Below are 17,501 nucleotides of genomic sequence, written 5' to 3' on the forward strand. Positions count from 1 at the left end.
TTTATTTTCCAATAATTTCAACTTTTTTTTCATGACTATGACTTTATTCCCATCATATTTTGACTCGATTCTCATAACATTATCGCTTTTTTTGTATTTTCTTTGTGAAATGATATTGGTAGAATTTGCTGCGGGCCACAAATGGCCCCCGGGCTGCACTTTAGAAAGCCCAGGCTGAAGGTGCCAAGCTAGTTTTCCACCAAGTAGAGCGCCATCTGCTGGATGTGACGGCTCAGTGCCACCAGTGAAACCAGCGAGTCCATGCAGGGAACACCTGAGGTTACATGATCTGCGTCTGGAGGGGTCAAGACCAAGTGGAAGTGAGTGCTTTTGAATCTTTTCATGCTTTGGGAAGAGCTAATATGATAAGTTTTTGAATATTGATGCAGCACCGCTCACGATGGAGAATAAAAGTGAAGAATGTTCATTCAAGAATACTTAACTATTAAATAAGGGGTGTCCAAAATGTGGCCGAGGGGGCCATTTACAGCCCACGGCTCTTTTTTATTGGCCCGCATCACATTCATATAATTATTCATATAATTGAACAAGAAAACTCATAATATTATGAGGAAAAATTATCTTAGTCATTTTAGTAGCATAAAGAAGGTGCTATTTTTTATTCTTATGATATGGTAATGATTTAATTTCATTTGAACATGCATCAGATTACAATTGAATGCATCCCATAATCAGTTCACAGTTCCACATGTCCAAAAGGAGTAGGAAGAAGCAAAGCTTATTAAATCCTACCCCTCCATCTGGTACTTTTACAATCAGTAACTGTTACATTTGTTCACTTCCTGCTTTCCTAATATAGTTTAATTTAATGTTATTTTTTTATTTATTTATTTTTTGTCATGTATGAGGTGATATGACAATATCACTGTCAATATAATGATATATACATATATCTATATATATATACACTCACACACACACACACACATATATATATATATATATAACACATCATGACTGCTTCAAGACTACTTTCATTGAAAATTTTAATTTTTGGAAAATTAGACTGAGGAAAAAGTTATGTAATGAGAATAAAATAAAAATATTATGGCCATGAAACATTTTAATAGTGTTTGAACCCTTTTTTTGGGCTTGGACACTTGTTGCTAGGCAGAATTTAAGGGGCTTAGCCAATAAAAATAATGTTTTTTGAATGACAGTAGCAGGAAGTTAAAAGAAACTACTCCAAAATGCATTATTGGACAAGTTTATCAGTTGATATTACTGCTCTGTTGCATGAAATAAAATTGCTAAACAGCGCCATCTAGTAGGGCAGTGACCCATCGTCGCCACTGCATGCAATCCTGTTTTAAAGGGTCCGGTTGCCTCTGCGGCGACGCTGCTGCAGCTTTAACGGCTCCATGGTGCCTTGCGGTGCCCCAGTTCTGTTCCCACGTAATTTACAAGCACCCCCCCACCCCACCCTTCGTCACCCCTCATGTGCACACACCAGCAGAATGAGAGCGAGAGAGAGAGAGATGCGGATGCTGCGTGTCGGATGTCCGGTGAGTGGAGCGAAGTGAGGGAGTGAGCAAGCCGTGTTTACATGCACATGCGGCGGCAGCGTGACGCGCGTCGGCCCCGCTGCAGACAACCCCCCCCCCCTTCCCTTTTCCCTTCCCTTACCCACGCTTTTCCCTCTATCCCTGCAAAGTAACCCGCCTTTCCGTAGCAGAGGACTGTTAAATCCCGCGTGGAGCGTGGAGGTGGACATGCGTGCGCACACGGCTGTGAAGAGGTACGTTTCAATCAGGCCTAATCATCACCGCATAAACAAACAATCTCTGCATTGATGCGCGTGCTAACAGTAGGAATCGTTAGCATTCAGTACTATGTGATGAGAAGATGATCATGCCTGCCGTCATAACACCAGCCAGCATACAGTAGTGTATGCTTTTCAAAGGAATCGAACAGAGGCAAGCAATACTAATTTTTTTTTATTTTTTTTGTTTAATTCCTGTACTGGATTGTGTCCTACTACTAGACTTAAAGTCCTGCAGCTTTAAGAGTCTTCAAGGAAGCAAGGACACGGCAACTTTGCCATTCATTGACTTGTAGTCATAAGTAGTAACTAACAAATCCCGTTAGTCTTTTTACAGACAACCCCCCCCCCCATTCCACTAACTTTAGCTTAAAGACTTACAGCTTATTGTCTCTTGCCAAGCTGATTAACTTTTGAGACTACAAGGTGCCGTTTTAGTGTCAGCTAGCGTCTTTATTTGGCGTCTTATTGCTGTTGTAGTTAGCATGTAGCTCGTGTTATTACGGTGGTAGTTAGCATGTAGTTGTTTGTCGTATTTATTTGGACTCTTTGATGTGTTTACTATTGGGAGTTTATACTTCTAAGGTTGTCAAAACACTCGCATTGTCCAGTAAAGTGCGCTGTTGTTGTCTACAATCACACATTTGACTGTTTTGAGTGTTTGAAACGACGCTACTTTGGGACAAAAATAGCATTATCCATACTGCAGTTCACTGTGTTTGCCACTAGGTAGCGCAAATATCACTGTTATTCTCCATTGGGGAATGTTATGTTTTTTTTTTATTATTTTATTAATTTTTTAAAGTGTATCCGGTCTCGTTCAAGTTAGGTTTTGACTAATGTGGCAAAAAAAAAGCAAACAAAGCTAACCTAAATTGTTTTAATACGTTTAAAGTCATACTTGTCGTACTTGCAACAGTAAGATTCCAATTATTTAACATAAACTGCAGTTGACCGTGTTTGCCACTTGGTAGCGCAACGTCACTGTTATTCTCTAGTGGCGTATGTTGTGGTTGTTTACGATCACGCATTTCTTGTTTTTTTTTTTTTAAGTGTATCCGGGCTCGTTCAAGTTAGCGTTTTGACTAATGTGGCTAAAAAAACAAACAAACAAAGCTAACCTAAATTGTTTTAATATGTTTAAAGTCATGCTTGTTGTACTTGCAACAGTAATATTCCAATTATTTAACATATATGACCCTTTGACCAAACTGCAGTTCGCTGTGTTTGCCACTAGGTAGCGCAAACATCACTGTTATTCTCCCATGGGGAATGTTGTGGTTATCTAAACCACGCATTTCTTGTTTTTTTTAAAATTATTTTTTCAAGTGTATCCGGTCTCGTTCAAGTTAGCATTTTGATTAATGTGGCTAAAAACAAAGCTAACCTAAATTGCTTTAATGTTTTTAAAGTCTTTCGTACTTTGTGTTCATTTACAAACATGCAATTCATTTTTTTGAGAATGGTTTTGCAACAGTAATATTTCAATTATTTAACATATATGACCCTTTTGCCACTAGGTAGCGCAACATCACTGTTATTCTCTAGTGGCGTATGTTGTGGTTGTTTACAATCACGCATTTCTTGTTTTTTTTTGTTTGTGTATCCGGTCTCGTTCAAGTTAGCGTTTTGACTAATGTGGCTAAAAACAAAGCTAACCTAAATAGTTTTAATGTGTTTAAAGTCATACTTGTCGACTTTGTGGTCATTTACAAACATGAAATACTTTTTGAGAGTGGTTTTGCAACAGTAATATTCCTGTTATTTAACATATACTGCAGTTCACCATGTTTGCCACTAGGTAGCGCAGCTATAGTTTACTGTTCAGTGGCGTATTTCATGGTCGCTACTTTACTGGCAAGAAAACGCTAACCTTGGGTATGTTTTGTTGTGATTTGATGAAACTGCAATGCGCCATTTTTCCCACTAGGTAGCGCAACACCCCATGTTGTGATGATCTACAAACGCCAATTCTCATTCTTGTAGAAGTCAGCAATGCTATTTATATTATTTTTCAATACGTTGAGCGGCTCGGTCGCAGATGTGTAAAAGGTAAAAAAGTGACGTCGGTGCGTGCCAGCTTAAAATCACAAGGTCACCGCCGTATTACTTCCCTGGCCGGCCTGAGTGCCTCCATCAAACTAAGTGATATGGTGTAGGACAGGGGTCAATCTAATCTAATTTACTTTTTATATTCAAGTAACTGCTGACATGAACATTCCCTCTTTTTGCTGCGCGCCTACAAAAAAACTAAATCCCCTCTTGGACAATCGTACTGTAGCGTTAGCAGCGTAAAGATGATGGTTAGTTTGTTTATTTATTATGCCTTTAAACGTGACATTGACTCATCAGCTCCCCTTCAGGTACAAGATGGTATTACCGTAAATGCTATAATTAGGTACATTGCTTTGATGTTTTTCATGTTGTAATATTACAGTCATGAAATAAGAACAAAGAGATGACAAACAGGAAGTAGAGGTTGTTTACAAAGCTAACGATATCATTTCCTGGCCTATGTCTGATGAACAATTCAGGTATGTTGTTTTGTGTATCTTTTAAAAGTGTGTCCGATGCTAGCTTGCTTTGTGACTGTTTTTCCGTTTGGAATTTTGGACTAATTTCCAACAAACTTTTTGACTTTAATTTTTTAAGTTAATTTACGAGAAAAGTCGGAAATTTACGAGAATAAAGTTGGCATAAATATTATAAAATTTCCAGAAAAAAAGTTGTAAATTTATGATCATTGTCGTAAATTTATGACTTGTCATAATTTTTACTTGGGAAAAAAAGTCATATATTCACAAGAATAAAGTGAAAAATATATGAATAAATTAGCAAATTTGCTGCTTGGAATATATTTACAAAACTTTATGTTCATGAATTTGCTAAAAAAAATAGCTAGAAAAAAAGTCATACATTTACAAAAATTACTAAATTTAATAATACATTTGCAGCTTGTCAGGAATTTATGAGAAAATGTACGACATTATTCTCATGAATGTACTCAAAAAATGTCCTAGAAAAAAGTCATTATTTCCGAAAATAAGGTTGAAATTTTTTTTTTCTCGCAAATTTATGACATTCTTCGTACATTTACGACTTATTATTTGAATACTTTTTGTGTCATATCTGCTAGGAAAATTGCGACTTCCTTTGGTCTCGGACATAGGTATTATTATGATTTTTTATCTTTTAAATGTTTATTTTTTTCTCATAATTTTACAACTTTATTCTCACTAGTGAACAAATCCATTCTCTAAACTTTACTACCCCCCCAGTAAAGACGAGGTGACAGGAAAGCGCTGGTTTGCCTTGTTGGATTGTTTTTGCTCAACTTTCCCACAATCAAAGCAGTCATCTGTGCGAGGCCTCGGGGCGTGACAAAGAGCTGAATGGGGACTGCGTCGCCATGGTGACGGATTGTTTGCATTCAGCCGCTTGCTGGCCATGTGCACACACAAACACTGCGGCCGTCGTTTTTCTTTTGTCAGTGAAGCCCTGCTGTTGCTGCAAGGGCTTTTAAACATGGACGTCGCGTTACGTCATTGTCTGTGTCGGACATGTTTATACAGACTTCTAGTATGTTTTTAAAAAAAGGCTAAGTTTGTGTTTTTCATGGCCGTTTATGTGCATGTTTTATCACTATAACAGCTCTTTGTTATATTCCAGGGAACTTTAGTATGTCTTCAGTGTTTCCTCCCTGGCTCTGCCTTCCTGTGGCATCCCGAGAATGACACTTGAGGGAACTAAGTTTAGCTCCAACCACGCAAATACGCAGACAGCATGTCCGTCTATCTGTTTTATGTAGCTCTTTTTACGCCGCCACGCTTTCTGTTAGCTTGCAGTGTGTTCCCGGTAACCGGGCAGCCATAAATGTGACATTTACTGCAGAAACCGTGTAGGAAATTCCAACACTTCCCTTCCTGCTCAGACGTATAACTGCGTCTAAATGTGGAGGTATATAGATTTACACGCAAAAAGTGTCAAAAGTGTGGAAAATTACAAGGAACGTCGTCTTGAGTTGGTGTAAAAGTGCTTTTTGGTTTGATCGTGAAGATAAAAAAAAAAGTCTTACCAGCTGTCTCCTCCCTGTGCTTGGAAAAGTAATGCAAGCAAATGTGTTGCTTTAATGTAATATTAAAAGGCACACACTTCAAACGTGACTCAAAAAGCAAAATGTCAGCCTGTGAAGCCATCGGGAGTGGAACCTCAGATGTTCCAATTTGCATACTCCGTCTTTTATGTATTTTTGGGGTGGGTGAGCTTTGCCAAAAGTCACATTTTATGATTTACTTCAGTTAAAACTCTGAAACCAAACATGTTTTTTCATTGCTGTTTGTTTTGGGGCGTGGGATTAGTGTGGAGGAAGGTTGTTATTTTGGTGCAAATCCAGATAAAGGTGAGGTTTTTGCACCAATTTAATTCAGTAACGATGACGGCAATAAAGTTATAAAAACTACACCTAAAAAAATTAAAATGGGCTTTTGATGTTAATCAATGGAATATTTTCAACTTTATTGACATCACCAATTGAATTCAATAACAATGACTGCAATAAAGTTATAAAAACTACACATAAAAAAATAAAAATGGGGTTTCAATGTTAATCAATGGAATATTTTCAACTTTATTGACATCACCAATTGAATTCAATAACAATGACTGCAATAAAGTTATAAAAACTACACATAAAAAAATTAAAATGGGGTTTCAATGTTAATAAATGGAATATTTTCAACTTTTTTGACATCAAGAATTGAATTCAATAACGACAACGGCAATAAAGTTACAAAAAGTACATATAAAAAATAAAAATGGGGTTTCAATGTTGACAAATTGAATATTTTCAACTTTATTGACATCACCAATTTAATTCAGTAACAATGACGGCAATTAAGTTGTAAAAACTACACATAAAAAATTAAAATGGGCTTTTGATGTTAATAAATTGAATATTTTCAACTTTATTGACATTACCAATTGAATTCAATAACAATGACTGCAATAAAGTTATAAAAACTACACATAAAAAAATTAAAATGGGGTTTCAATGTTAATAAATGGAATATTTTCAACTTTATTGACATCACCAATTGAATTCAATAACAATGACTGCAATAAAGTTATAAAAACTACACATAAAAAAATTAAAATGGGGTTTCAATGTTAATAAATGGAATATTTTCAACTTTTTTGACATCAAGAATTGAATTCAATAACAATGACGGCAATAAAGTTATAAAAACTACACATAAAAAATAAAAATGGGGTTTCAATGTTAATAAATTGAATATTTTTAACTTTATTGACATCACCAATTTAATTCAATAACAATGACGGCAATAAAGTTATAAAAACTACACATAAAAAAAAATTAAAATGGGGTTTCAATGTTAATAAATGGAATATTTTCAACTTTTTTGACATCAAGAATTGAATTCAATAACGACAACGGCAATAAAGTTATAAAAAGTACATATAAAAAAATAAAAATGGGGTTTCAATGTTGACAAATTGAATATTTTCAACTTTTTTGACATCAAGAATTGAATTCAATAACGACAACGGCAATAAAGTTACAAAAACTACACATCAAAAAATTAAAATGGCGTTTCAATGTTAATAAATTGAATATTTTCATAGTTAATCAATAGGTTATTACTTAGGCCTCTAAATATTTATTTTTTAATCATGCAATAAATATTTTAAAATAACATAATTACAAAAATAATTGCAAAATCTAAAAAATATTTTTAATGACCTCTAGGATAGGCTCCAGCTTACCACTGTTGAGGATTAACGGTATAGAAAATGGAGGGATGTATTTAAATGTAACCATATCTACCATACCTCCCCGATGTTGTGGTAGCTCTCCACGCATGGAGGTGAAAGGTCATATTTTTGAGACCACATAGATGGGATCGAGACTGTGTTTATTTCTGAATCGTCTCGTATAGATACGACAGAAGAGTGTGTGACATCCAACATTTGGGAGACGCTAGTGAAAATGCGCCAACTCAGGCCCGACGCCAATCCCCAAGCAGATGCCTAATGTGCAGCTTGTAATGCGCTCTCTCACTCGTGGTCTTTTGAATGAGAGTCCCACGCCGGGATGAATTCTGAGGGTTAAGCACTAGCACCTTCTGCCGCGGTCCGCTGTGTGGCTGCTGGGGCCTCCCGCCGCAGCCCTGCCAGGTTGATAATGAGTCCGCCGAGGTGCTTGTGTCAGCAGTTTGAAATAGCTTCCCTGCCGCGTGCACGCCAACTGCTGTTAGCTTTGCCGCATGGCAAACACTCCACAAGGGGGAGAGAGTCATTGCACCACAAGTGGATATTTATATATAGGATTTGATCATGAAAATACCTCAAATGTATTTGTTTTTTTCTCCTATTTTAGGATGGCCGATGTGACGTATTAGCGCCTCCTTGTGGTGTGGAGGAATGACGGTGTCTGGATGAAGGCCATGGAGCTGAAAGTGTGGGTGGACGGCGTGCAGCGCATCGTGTGCGGCGTCACAGAGTTCACCACGTGTCAGGAGGTGGTCATCGCGTTGGCACAAGCTATCGGTAACGCTTCAATGGGGCGTCGACTTTACGAAGTATGATTGGGTGTGGCTGTATCGTAAAACGGCGTCATAAGGGACGGCGGGGTAATAAGGTACAATTTTCGGGAACATTTTTTTTTGCGCTAGTGGTTAGCGCACAGACCTCACAGCTAGGAGACCCGAGTTCAATCCCACCTTCGGCCATCTCTGTGTGGAGTTTGCATGTTCTTCCCGTGCATGCGTGGGTTTTTTCTCCGGGTACTCCGGTTTCCTCCCACATTCCCAACATGCTAGGTTAATTGGCGACTCCAAATTGTCCATAGGTATGAATGTGAGTGTGAATGGTTGTTTGTCTATATGTGCCCTGTGATTGGCTGGCCACCAGCTCAGCCCATGAATTTTTTTGAACGATTTGATCAAGAATATATGCTTCTTTGAAAAAAAACAACACAAAGCCGCTTCCTGTTTAACATGAAAAGGACTAGGCAGGTCGGCAGCTACGGAACCAGGAACGGTTCCGTACAGGTAATGGTTTAATTTCATTTGAACATGATCAGATTACACTTTAATGCATCACATAATCAGTTCACAGTTCCACATGTCCAAAAGGAGTAGGAAGAAGCAAAGCTTATTGAATCCTACCCCTCCATCTGGTATTTGTTCACTTCCTGCTTTCTTAATTAAATTTAATTAAATTTAATTTAATTTAATTTAATTTAATTTAATTTAATTTAATTTAATTTAATTTAATTTAATTTAATTTAATTTAATTTAATTTAATTTAATTTAATTTAATTTAATTTAATTTGTATATTTATTATATATATATATATATAAATATATAAATACTATATTTCTTTTTTTAGTCAATTGGATGATTATATACAAAATAAAATAATAAAAAGCCCAAACATTTTTTTCCCTGCACAATTAAACATTCTTTACACTAGTTGCTAGGCAGAATTGGCATGCACCACGCATCAGAGAAAGGACAGGAAGAGTCGGCAGATACGAGCTAATGAGAATGTTCCATATATGAATTCTACCGTTGCAAGTTAGCAAGTGTTTTTAACACCCCGACGCCCCCTGCAGGGTAAGGCGTTGTACTGCAGGTTCCTCATCCTGTGTGTGTGTGATTGATGATGGGAGGTGTGACAGGTGTGTTGTGTGTTCGCCAAGCCTCAAATGGCCCCTGAATGCTCAGCGTTTCTACCCAAGATAGCTTTCATCCCCGCTTGTCTTTAACGGTGACTGTAGCAGGACTTATGGGGCTCACTGTGCTTTGTGGAGCCTCTGTCTTTTTGTCCGCGGCCATTTGTGATGAATGTGCTTCTTTTACTGGCACACACACACACACACACACACAGCTGTGAACCATTGAACCCAGTTCCCTGTGCCCACCTTTTGTTGCAGTGGAATTTCAACCATGATAAAGTCTTTTCTTCTGCATACTGGAAGTGTGTGTGTGTGTCACAAAAATGACCTTTTTACTAAACCAGGGGTTCCCAAACTTAACTTAGGGTCCACTTGAAAATCCAAAAAATCTCCACAGCCCACCTTTGTTCTATAAACAGTACATGCTGCATTCTTAGAGCACTTTAATAATAATTTTTAAAATAATTTTAATAATATTTACTTTTTTCTCAAAAATGCTGCATTCTTAGAGCACTTTAATAATAATTTTAAAAATAATTTTTATAATATTTACTTTTAAATTTTATTATTATTATTATATTATTCATGTATTATTCACTAATAATAATGTGTAGGCTCTGTCTTATTATTATTATTATTATATTATTCAGGTATTATTCACTAATATTTTTATAATATTTATTTTTTAAGTTATTGTTATTATTAGTGAATAATACATGAATATAATAATAACAATAATAATATTTTACAATATTTATTTTTTAATGTATTATTGTTATTATTTAATAATATTATATTATTTATTATTAGTAATAATAATAATATTCTCGATAGGTTATGACTTATAAATATATATTTTTTAATCATGCAATAAATATTTTACAAAAAAATAATTTAAAAAATAAGCCCCCCTGCAGTACCACCACGGCCCACCAGTGGGTCTCGGCCCACACTTTGGGAATCACTGTTCTAAATGAATGAATGATACTATTTTATTCTCTCTAAGGTCGCACCGGCAGATACACATTAATTGAGAAATGGCGGGAAACGGAGCGCCACCTGGCCCCCAACGAGAACCCCGTGGTGTCCCTCAACAAGTGGGGGCAGTACGCCAGCGACGTCCAGCTCATCCTCCAGCGGACCGGCCCCTCCGTGAGCGAGCGGCCCAACTCGGACGGTCTGGCTCGCGGGCCCGAGCGCGCCTTCTATCGCCAGAGCCTCCCGCCTTTGGCCAAACTGCGGCCGTCGGCGGCGGACCGCTCGCTGAAGCGCAGGGAGCCCAAACGCAAGTCCTTGACCTTCAGTGGGGGAGCCAGAGGTCTGAGGGAGTTATTTGGGAGAAGCAGAGACACGGAAGGTAGTTAGCTTCCTGTGTTAGCCGAATAGATTCATTAGCATGGCGTGATCTTCCTACCTGTGCTTCTCTGCAGCTAAACAGGCCCAGCAGCGTGGCGTGAGCTTGAACCTGACCCGGGTCCTCGGGGGCGGTAGTGGTGGGGCCTCCATCCCGGGTAGTCCAGCCCGTGAACTGGGCCGACTGGTGCAGCTCCAGCGAGACAAACTCCAGGTCCTGGAAAGCCGCCTGCTGGGCTGTGAGGCCGAGCTGCGAGACTGGGAGGAGGCCAGCGAGGTCAGCCAGTGTTGCCTAGCAACCAACTCCACCCCAGCCGCAGTTCTTGTTTATCATGTCATCATTTTCCAGAATGGAAACCTGGACGAGGAGCTCCTGCTGTTGGAGCAACAGGTGAGGAGGAACGACGCCGAGATGGAGGAGGAGGAATTCTGGCAGAACGAGCTGAGCATCGAACAGGAAAATGAACGCCAACTCCGGCAACAACTTGCTGAGCTGCAGGCCCGCGTACGCGACTGCGAGGGCAAGCTGGCGGAATACTTGGCGCATATACAGGTTAGCTTAGCATGCTAACATCCTGCTTCTTGGACTACAACCTACATGTGGTGGCGTACTAGATGACATCATCTAATTTGCATAATCACCAATGATTTGCAGGCAAATAAAAGGCAAACACTCATTTGTACCATTTGTTCCCTGCCAGAGCATGGAGGCCGCCCTGGAGGAGGAATGCCTGCAGCAGGAGGACCAGCTGAGTCACATGATCAATGAGGAGGAGGTATTGAATGCATTCAAATGGTACATTTCATTGTTCGGGAAGTCTCATTATATTTTGAAGAAATAAGCTTGCTAAAATTGCTTGCTAAAATTAAGCAAGGGTTTGAAACTGAGTGGGAAAGAAGGACAAAATAAGATACCAAAAATGTACCACTTCCACAAGGAATGGGAGAACTTCTTTCACTATGTGTTTGCCAGTGCAGGTTTATGCAATCAATGTAACATTACTGACACCTAGTGACCGGAATACTACACATGACTTGTTTTTACAAATAATAACACCATAGTTAACCATTAAACAGACATTATTTATGAAGAAATTTGAGAAAAAAAATGCGATAAGCAAGCAATGGGATGCAGTAAGGGACGACGCTAAATGCATGTTTTAGATGTGAAATTCTGAACTTAAGCAAGGGTTTGAAACTGAGTGGGAAAGAAAGATAAAATAAGACAGCAAAAATATACCACTTCCACAAGGAATGGGAGACCTGATTTCACTATATGTTTGCCAGTGCAGGTTTATGCAATTAATGTAACATTACTGACACCTAGTGACCGGAATACTACACATGACTTATTTTTACAAATAATAAGACCATAGTGCTGCATGGCGGGGAGGTCTAGTGGTTAGCGCGCAGACCTCACAGCTAGGAGACCAGGGTTCAATTCCACCCTCGGCCATCTCTGTGTGGAGTTTGCATGTTCTCCTTGTGCATGCGTGGGTTTTCTCCGGGTTACTCCGGTTTCCTCCCACATTCCAAAAACATGCTAGGTTAATTGGCGACTCCAAATTGTCCATAGGTATGAATGTGAGTGTGAATGGTTGTTTGTCTATATGTGCCCTGTGATTGGCTGGCGACCAGTCCAGGGTGTACCCCGCCTCTTGCCTCAAGACAGCTGGGATAGGCTCCAGCAACCCTCGCAACCCTCGTGAGGAAAAGCGGTAGAAAATGAATGAATGAATAAGACCATAGTTAACTATTAAACAGACATTATTTATTAAGAAATTTGAGAAAAAATGTGATAAGCAAGCAATGGGATGCAGCAAGGGACGATGCTAAATGCATGTTTTAGATGTGAAGTGATGCTAGAAACCAGACAAAACAATATGGAAGTGTAAATATGAATATGGGCTGGACAAAATGGGTCGATGCTGCACAAAGGGCACATTTAATCTACATCCTTTATTCATTTCTCAATGAATAATGCATGAATATATTGCCTAAATAATATTGCATTTTTTGTCTTATTTAATGCATTCATGTTGAGTACAAAATGCATACATATGCCATACATAAGGTGGCATAAATGGCGTTGTGTGTCTTTTCCCACTAAAATGCTGCATTTCAGCTGGAGGCCCAGCTGGGGGAGGTGACCGCCGAGCTGGATGTGCAGAGCCAACACACGGCTCGCCTGGAGAACGGCTGCAGGGCGTTGGAGCGCTCGCTCGGACAGTCCAGCAAGAAACTCCAGGTCCGTGTCCAAACAACAACAACAGCAAACCACAAAGAAGACGAAGATGCTCGCAGGGGTGTGAAAATCCAATTCCCTCCTTTGCGTTGGAGTGGAACTGTGCAAATCTAAGCTTATTAGGTCGCCAAGTTCATTCTGTGGTTTGCAGGAAGGCTCCGATGGGTCATCTGCTTTGATCAAAGTACTCAATGTACAGATGAGGTCCCACTGGATGGAAGCTAATAATGAGAAAAGGGGAAGGAGGGTGTGGGAGGATATTACAGCATTCTTTCCCTGATTAGCAATGGCTCATAGTCTGCAATCCCTTGCCTGCACTTGCATAACAAGTTCTTTCTTAAATCAGGTTATGTCTTGCAGACGGCTTACTAATTATTATTTAGGCTTGACAGGTACATTTTTAAATTTGCTATATCAATAAAGATGTGTGTTTTGTTTCTCAGGAGAAGGAGCAGGAACTGGAGCAGTTGACCAAAGAGCTTCGACAGGTCAACCTGCAGCAGTTCATTCAGCAGACTGGCACCAAGGTCACAGTGCTCCCCGCTGTGCCCCCCGGCGACGACAACAACAACAACTTTGGCACGTACACAAAACACTTAAAAATGTAAAGATTTAAAGAGGAATTACATTCAATGTAAACGGTACTTGCTATTTATATCATACATGTGTATACAGTGCCACTCTGAGGTAATATTGGTTATGACACCCATGCGTACCATATTGCAGGAATTTTTAAACCACTGGGCCGCGAAAAATTGTCAGTTGTGCCGTGAGAAATTATACAATATCATTTTGTTTAATTAACATTAATCATTTTATACAAATATTATGTAATTGTCGAGTGTCCGTGGTGTAAAGACTGGCAGAGCAAGATAATATCGGTCCGTGTGGCAACACGTAGCTGATAGCATCGTTCCTCAATTAGACTTAATGATGCACGCGAGGTGGCTAGCAGTGTGCTACATTTTTCCGCCGTGGCCCCCCAACATTTCGTTCTCATAAAACCATAAGTATAATGAAATTATTGTAAATTTGAATAATGTCTGTCTTTGTTTTGTTGCTCCAGAAATGGACTCTGGCTCTTTGAGACGTCTCTTACCCAGCGACCTGCGCTCCCTTCAGAGCACCACCACCTCCAGCCTCAACCCGGAAGGCATCTACGTTTGACCTTTCAACTTTCAAAACACTTGGCAATGGGTTGCGGGGACCTACAACAGCACGCCCCCCACCAAATGCCTGAGTTCTTGGGCACTTATCATCTTTTCTGGGCTGCCTCTCCAAGTTGATGTCAGACACTGCAGGAATGTTTATTTTGTATTATGGGAATGCTAACAACCATCAAAGTAGACAAGATATCAGGATGTCAACAATGCATATGCACGAGCATGCACAAAACCAACCATGTTCATATTTGATTGCCTTAAGCTGATGTGTTTAACGTACACGTCGAGTCAAGTCAAGTCAAGGTAGCCAGCAAATACATCATTTTACTTAGAAAAATAATTTAGTAATTAGCTCAGCTTTGGGCGCCTCCATTTTGTTTGCCGTTTAACTCACGTGAGAGTAATTGAGGAAAATGGCCGTCTTTAGCTTAACGCCCATTTTTGCTTTGTCATGCCCGAGAGCCTTTGATATCCAATTTTTTTGTTTCAGCCTAACACTTTCTCCTTCATTTTGGAGTAATGGAGACCTCTTTCTAGAGCTGCGGGCTTGAACATTTGCCAACGTCATCCAGATTGGCCACCAGGTGGTAGCAAAGTCAAGATAATTCACACTAAAGTAAGTTGTTGCATTTTTTTTTAAATAAGCATAACTTGTAGCGGTAGCTTCGAAAGTGCACCCTAATGTGTAAGCAGGGACTCTGTAGTATTTTTAACGTAAAAGATGTCTACTATGAACCAAAGCTAGTGTGGAAAAAAACTTCAAGGAGATATTAGATGAATGTATTTTTTTACGCACCCCACTTGAAAACAGCAAAACTTAGATGTCACCTGCATTGTGGCCTAAATGTATGCATTTGGAGAGACGCCTGCTTGCTCTCTTTATTAGATTTCATAGATTTCAGCTAAAAATGAAGGATTATATAGTAGCGACTGGCTGGAAAAACTGCATGCCTTACTGAGAGGAAACTGTAAATAACATTTCAGTGTCATTCAAATAGACACCATCCATATGCAAAAAAAAAAAAAGGTTCATTTTGCTTTGGAAGATGGCAAAAATGAAACCGAGTGTACAGATTTCGCCTGTAATTGATTTCTGTTGTGCCATTTTCAATAAAAATACAAAAAATAAACCATTCCGGTGGTGGATTAAAGTTATAAGGGTCTAGAAAGTATTCCAACCTTTTTTGTTGACTGGCGAAAGCACCAGTGACCCTATACGGATAAAAACAACTTAATTTTTAATGTCTTTTTTTTTTTTGGACAAAAAGCAGACACAATTTCAACTTTGGAGGAGTTGGGAAAGTTTACCCATCAGTGCGGTCTATAGCCGTCATATTTCAACTTTATAGCTGGGTCAAGGGGGGGCTCTGATTACATCTGTCACCTTTTCACCTTCTCACAAAAAGCTAATCCTGTTGTATAGCATCGGCTGACCCCCCCCATTGCTTTGGATTGTTGCACTTTTTAGCAACCCAATTAAGACTACAAGAGGTGGGACCATAGACCAGTATCAGTGTACCTGGTAGAGTATAAGAATGTGACAGCATCTCCATAGAGAGACATGGAAAACTATAAGATCCATTACCTTTTATTGCATCATGAGGTGGATTGAATTACTGTGTTTACATGAAGATGGATAACTCTGTTGTGTGTGTGTGTGTGTGTGTGTAAGGTCTGGCTGCCATTAAATAGCCCCTTGGCCCCTCTCCTGAATCTGTTTACTCTGCACTGGGCATGCGAGTAAACAGATGGGCATCCATGAATTATGGAAATGACGATGGCTTTGATTAACCGGCACGTACTTTTTGTGGGATAAAAGTAACTCGGGAGCTGCCACGGTGTCACTCACTCACTCACGACAAATCTTTGTGTACGTTAAGTACTCCTTTCCGAGTGGGATTCTTGTCTAGATTGAGTGGATACAAGATAATATCACAGAGATTAGTGCTTAAAAGCTTGAGTCCCGTACATTCTACTCTAGTGGGACACTGCCATCTGCTGGATTTGGCTGGCTACTGCGTCATTTGGCCCCGATGCAAGTGGACGGTAATGGTGAAGAGTGACGCATGTCCGCATTTTTTAATCATATTGTTTCATGGAACTGTAAAAAACAGTAAACAAAACACTTTAATCCTTGTCTTTGCCTCCATCTAGTGGATTTGGCGTCTTACTGCAGCTTTTGAACATAATGCAAGTAGACTGTAACCGCGAATTGTGACAATAAATAATTGGAATCATGGATACGAAGACAAACTGCAAAATTTGGCGTGGAACTTTAGCCCTCAAACTAAAAAAAGCAACAAAATACGCTTACAAAAATAGCACTTGTTCGCTTCTTGACTGGTCTGAGGTCAGGTATTCTACTCTACTTATGTTGTGTACATGTGACTGGTTATTACTACCACTTGAACCTGATGCAAGTTGACTGTCAGAAGGAATGGTGACCACCGTGCCTGATTGCACAATTTTTTGGCGTAACTTACCAACAAAAATCACAGTTTAGGACTTAAGTCTATAAAGTGCCCCTTTTAGGCAAAGCAGGGGTGTCCAAAGAGATAGGAGACATAACAAAGCTGACTTCTGGGTCTGCCTGCCATCTTGGTAGCTAGCTAGGAAGAATGTTTTATGATAAAAAATAATTATGAACACAACAAAATGGACGCTATATTGTATGTTAATTAGAGAATGAATGTAAATAGAGACAATATTGTGGTCCGGCTAATGGTTTTTATTTCATTTGAACATGCATCAGGTTACAATTTAGTGCATCCCATAATCTGTTCACAGTTCCACATGTCCAAAAGGAGCAGGAAGAAGCAAAGCTTATTAAATCCTACCCCTCCATCTGGTACTTTTACAATCAGTAACTGTTACATTTGTTCACTTCCTGCTTTCCTAATATAATGAAGTTTTTTTTGGTTAATTTTTTTACTTTAAATTTTTTTTATTTAATAAAAACATTATATATTTTTTATGATATATATATATATATATATATATATATATATATATATATATATATATATATATATATATATTTGTTAAAAAAAATTAAATTTAATTTTTTTCATTTTTTTTCAAGTGGTGATATAAGGTGACCATACAATGACATAATATGTACAATAGTAACTGTCAATATAGTGATATATATATATATAGCACATCATGACTGGTTCAAGACTCTTCATCCTTCATCGTTTGCATTGTTTGAGGTCTTTACTCAATCCATTCCATAGTTTGATTCCACATACTGAAAT

At 38.8% G+C, this 17,501-nt stretch overlaps 1 protein-coding gene across 5 annotated transcripts; it reads left to right on the plus strand.

Annotated features, from left to right (window-relative positions):
• The first annotated feature begins 205 nt into the window (after nucleotides 1–205).
• On the plus strand, nucleotides 206–16,321 carry rassf8b (Ras association domain family member 8b). 5 transcript variants are annotated; one of them, XM_078799238.1, is made up of 9 exons: nucleotides 1,609–1,759; nucleotides 8,181–8,350; nucleotides 10,490–10,840; nucleotides 10,914–11,113; nucleotides 11,186–11,389; nucleotides 11,538–11,612; nucleotides 12,962–13,084; nucleotides 13,525–13,660; nucleotides 14,148–16,314. In XM_078799238.1, exons 2-9 carry the CDS (start codon nucleotides 8,239–8,241, stop codon nucleotides 14,246–14,248), a joined length of 1,302 nt encoding a protein of 433 aa, XP_078655364.1. In that variant the 5' UTR covers nucleotides 1,609–1,759; nucleotides 8,181–8,238; the 3' UTR covers nucleotides 14,249–16,314. The 5 variants fall into 5 exon arrangements, with proteins under 5 accessions (XP_078655358.1, XP_078655349.1, XP_078655345.1 ...); XM_078799232.1 differs by lacking the exon at nucleotides 1,609–1,759 and adding an exon at nucleotides 206–320 and having other exon boundaries at nucleotides 10,914–11,389; nucleotides 14,148–16,321; XM_078799223.1 differs by lacking the exon at nucleotides 1,609–1,759 and adding an exon at nucleotides 1,440–1,526 and having other exon boundaries at nucleotides 10,914–11,389; nucleotides 14,148–16,321.
• Nucleotides 16,322–17,501: the final 1,180 nt, after the last annotated feature.

This window comes from Doryrhamphus excisus, linkage group LG2, assembly GCF_037039965.1.
Source record: "Doryrhamphus excisus strain RoL-2023G ecotype Guam linkage group LG2, RoL_Dexc_Guam_v1.1, whole genome shotgun sequence".
Classification (NCBI taxonomy): domain Eukaryota; kingdom Metazoa; phylum Chordata; class Actinopteri; order Syngnathiformes; family Syngnathidae; genus Doryrhamphus; species Doryrhamphus excisus.

Bases quoted from the DNA above. Each gene is read 5' to 3' on its own strand.
- rassf8b (XM_078799232.1), top strand. From the start codon at position 8,239: ATGAAGGCCATGGAGCTGAAAGTGTGGGTGGACGGCGTGCAGCGCATC. The intron at 11,613-12,961 runs GTATTGAATGCA...GCTGCATTTCAG, and splicing joins ACATGATCAATGAGGAGGAG to CTGGAGGCCCAGCTGGGGGA. The intron at 13,661-14,147 runs GCACGTACACAA...TTGTTGCTCCAG, and splicing joins CGACAACAACAACAACTTTG to AAATGGACTCTGGCTCTTTG.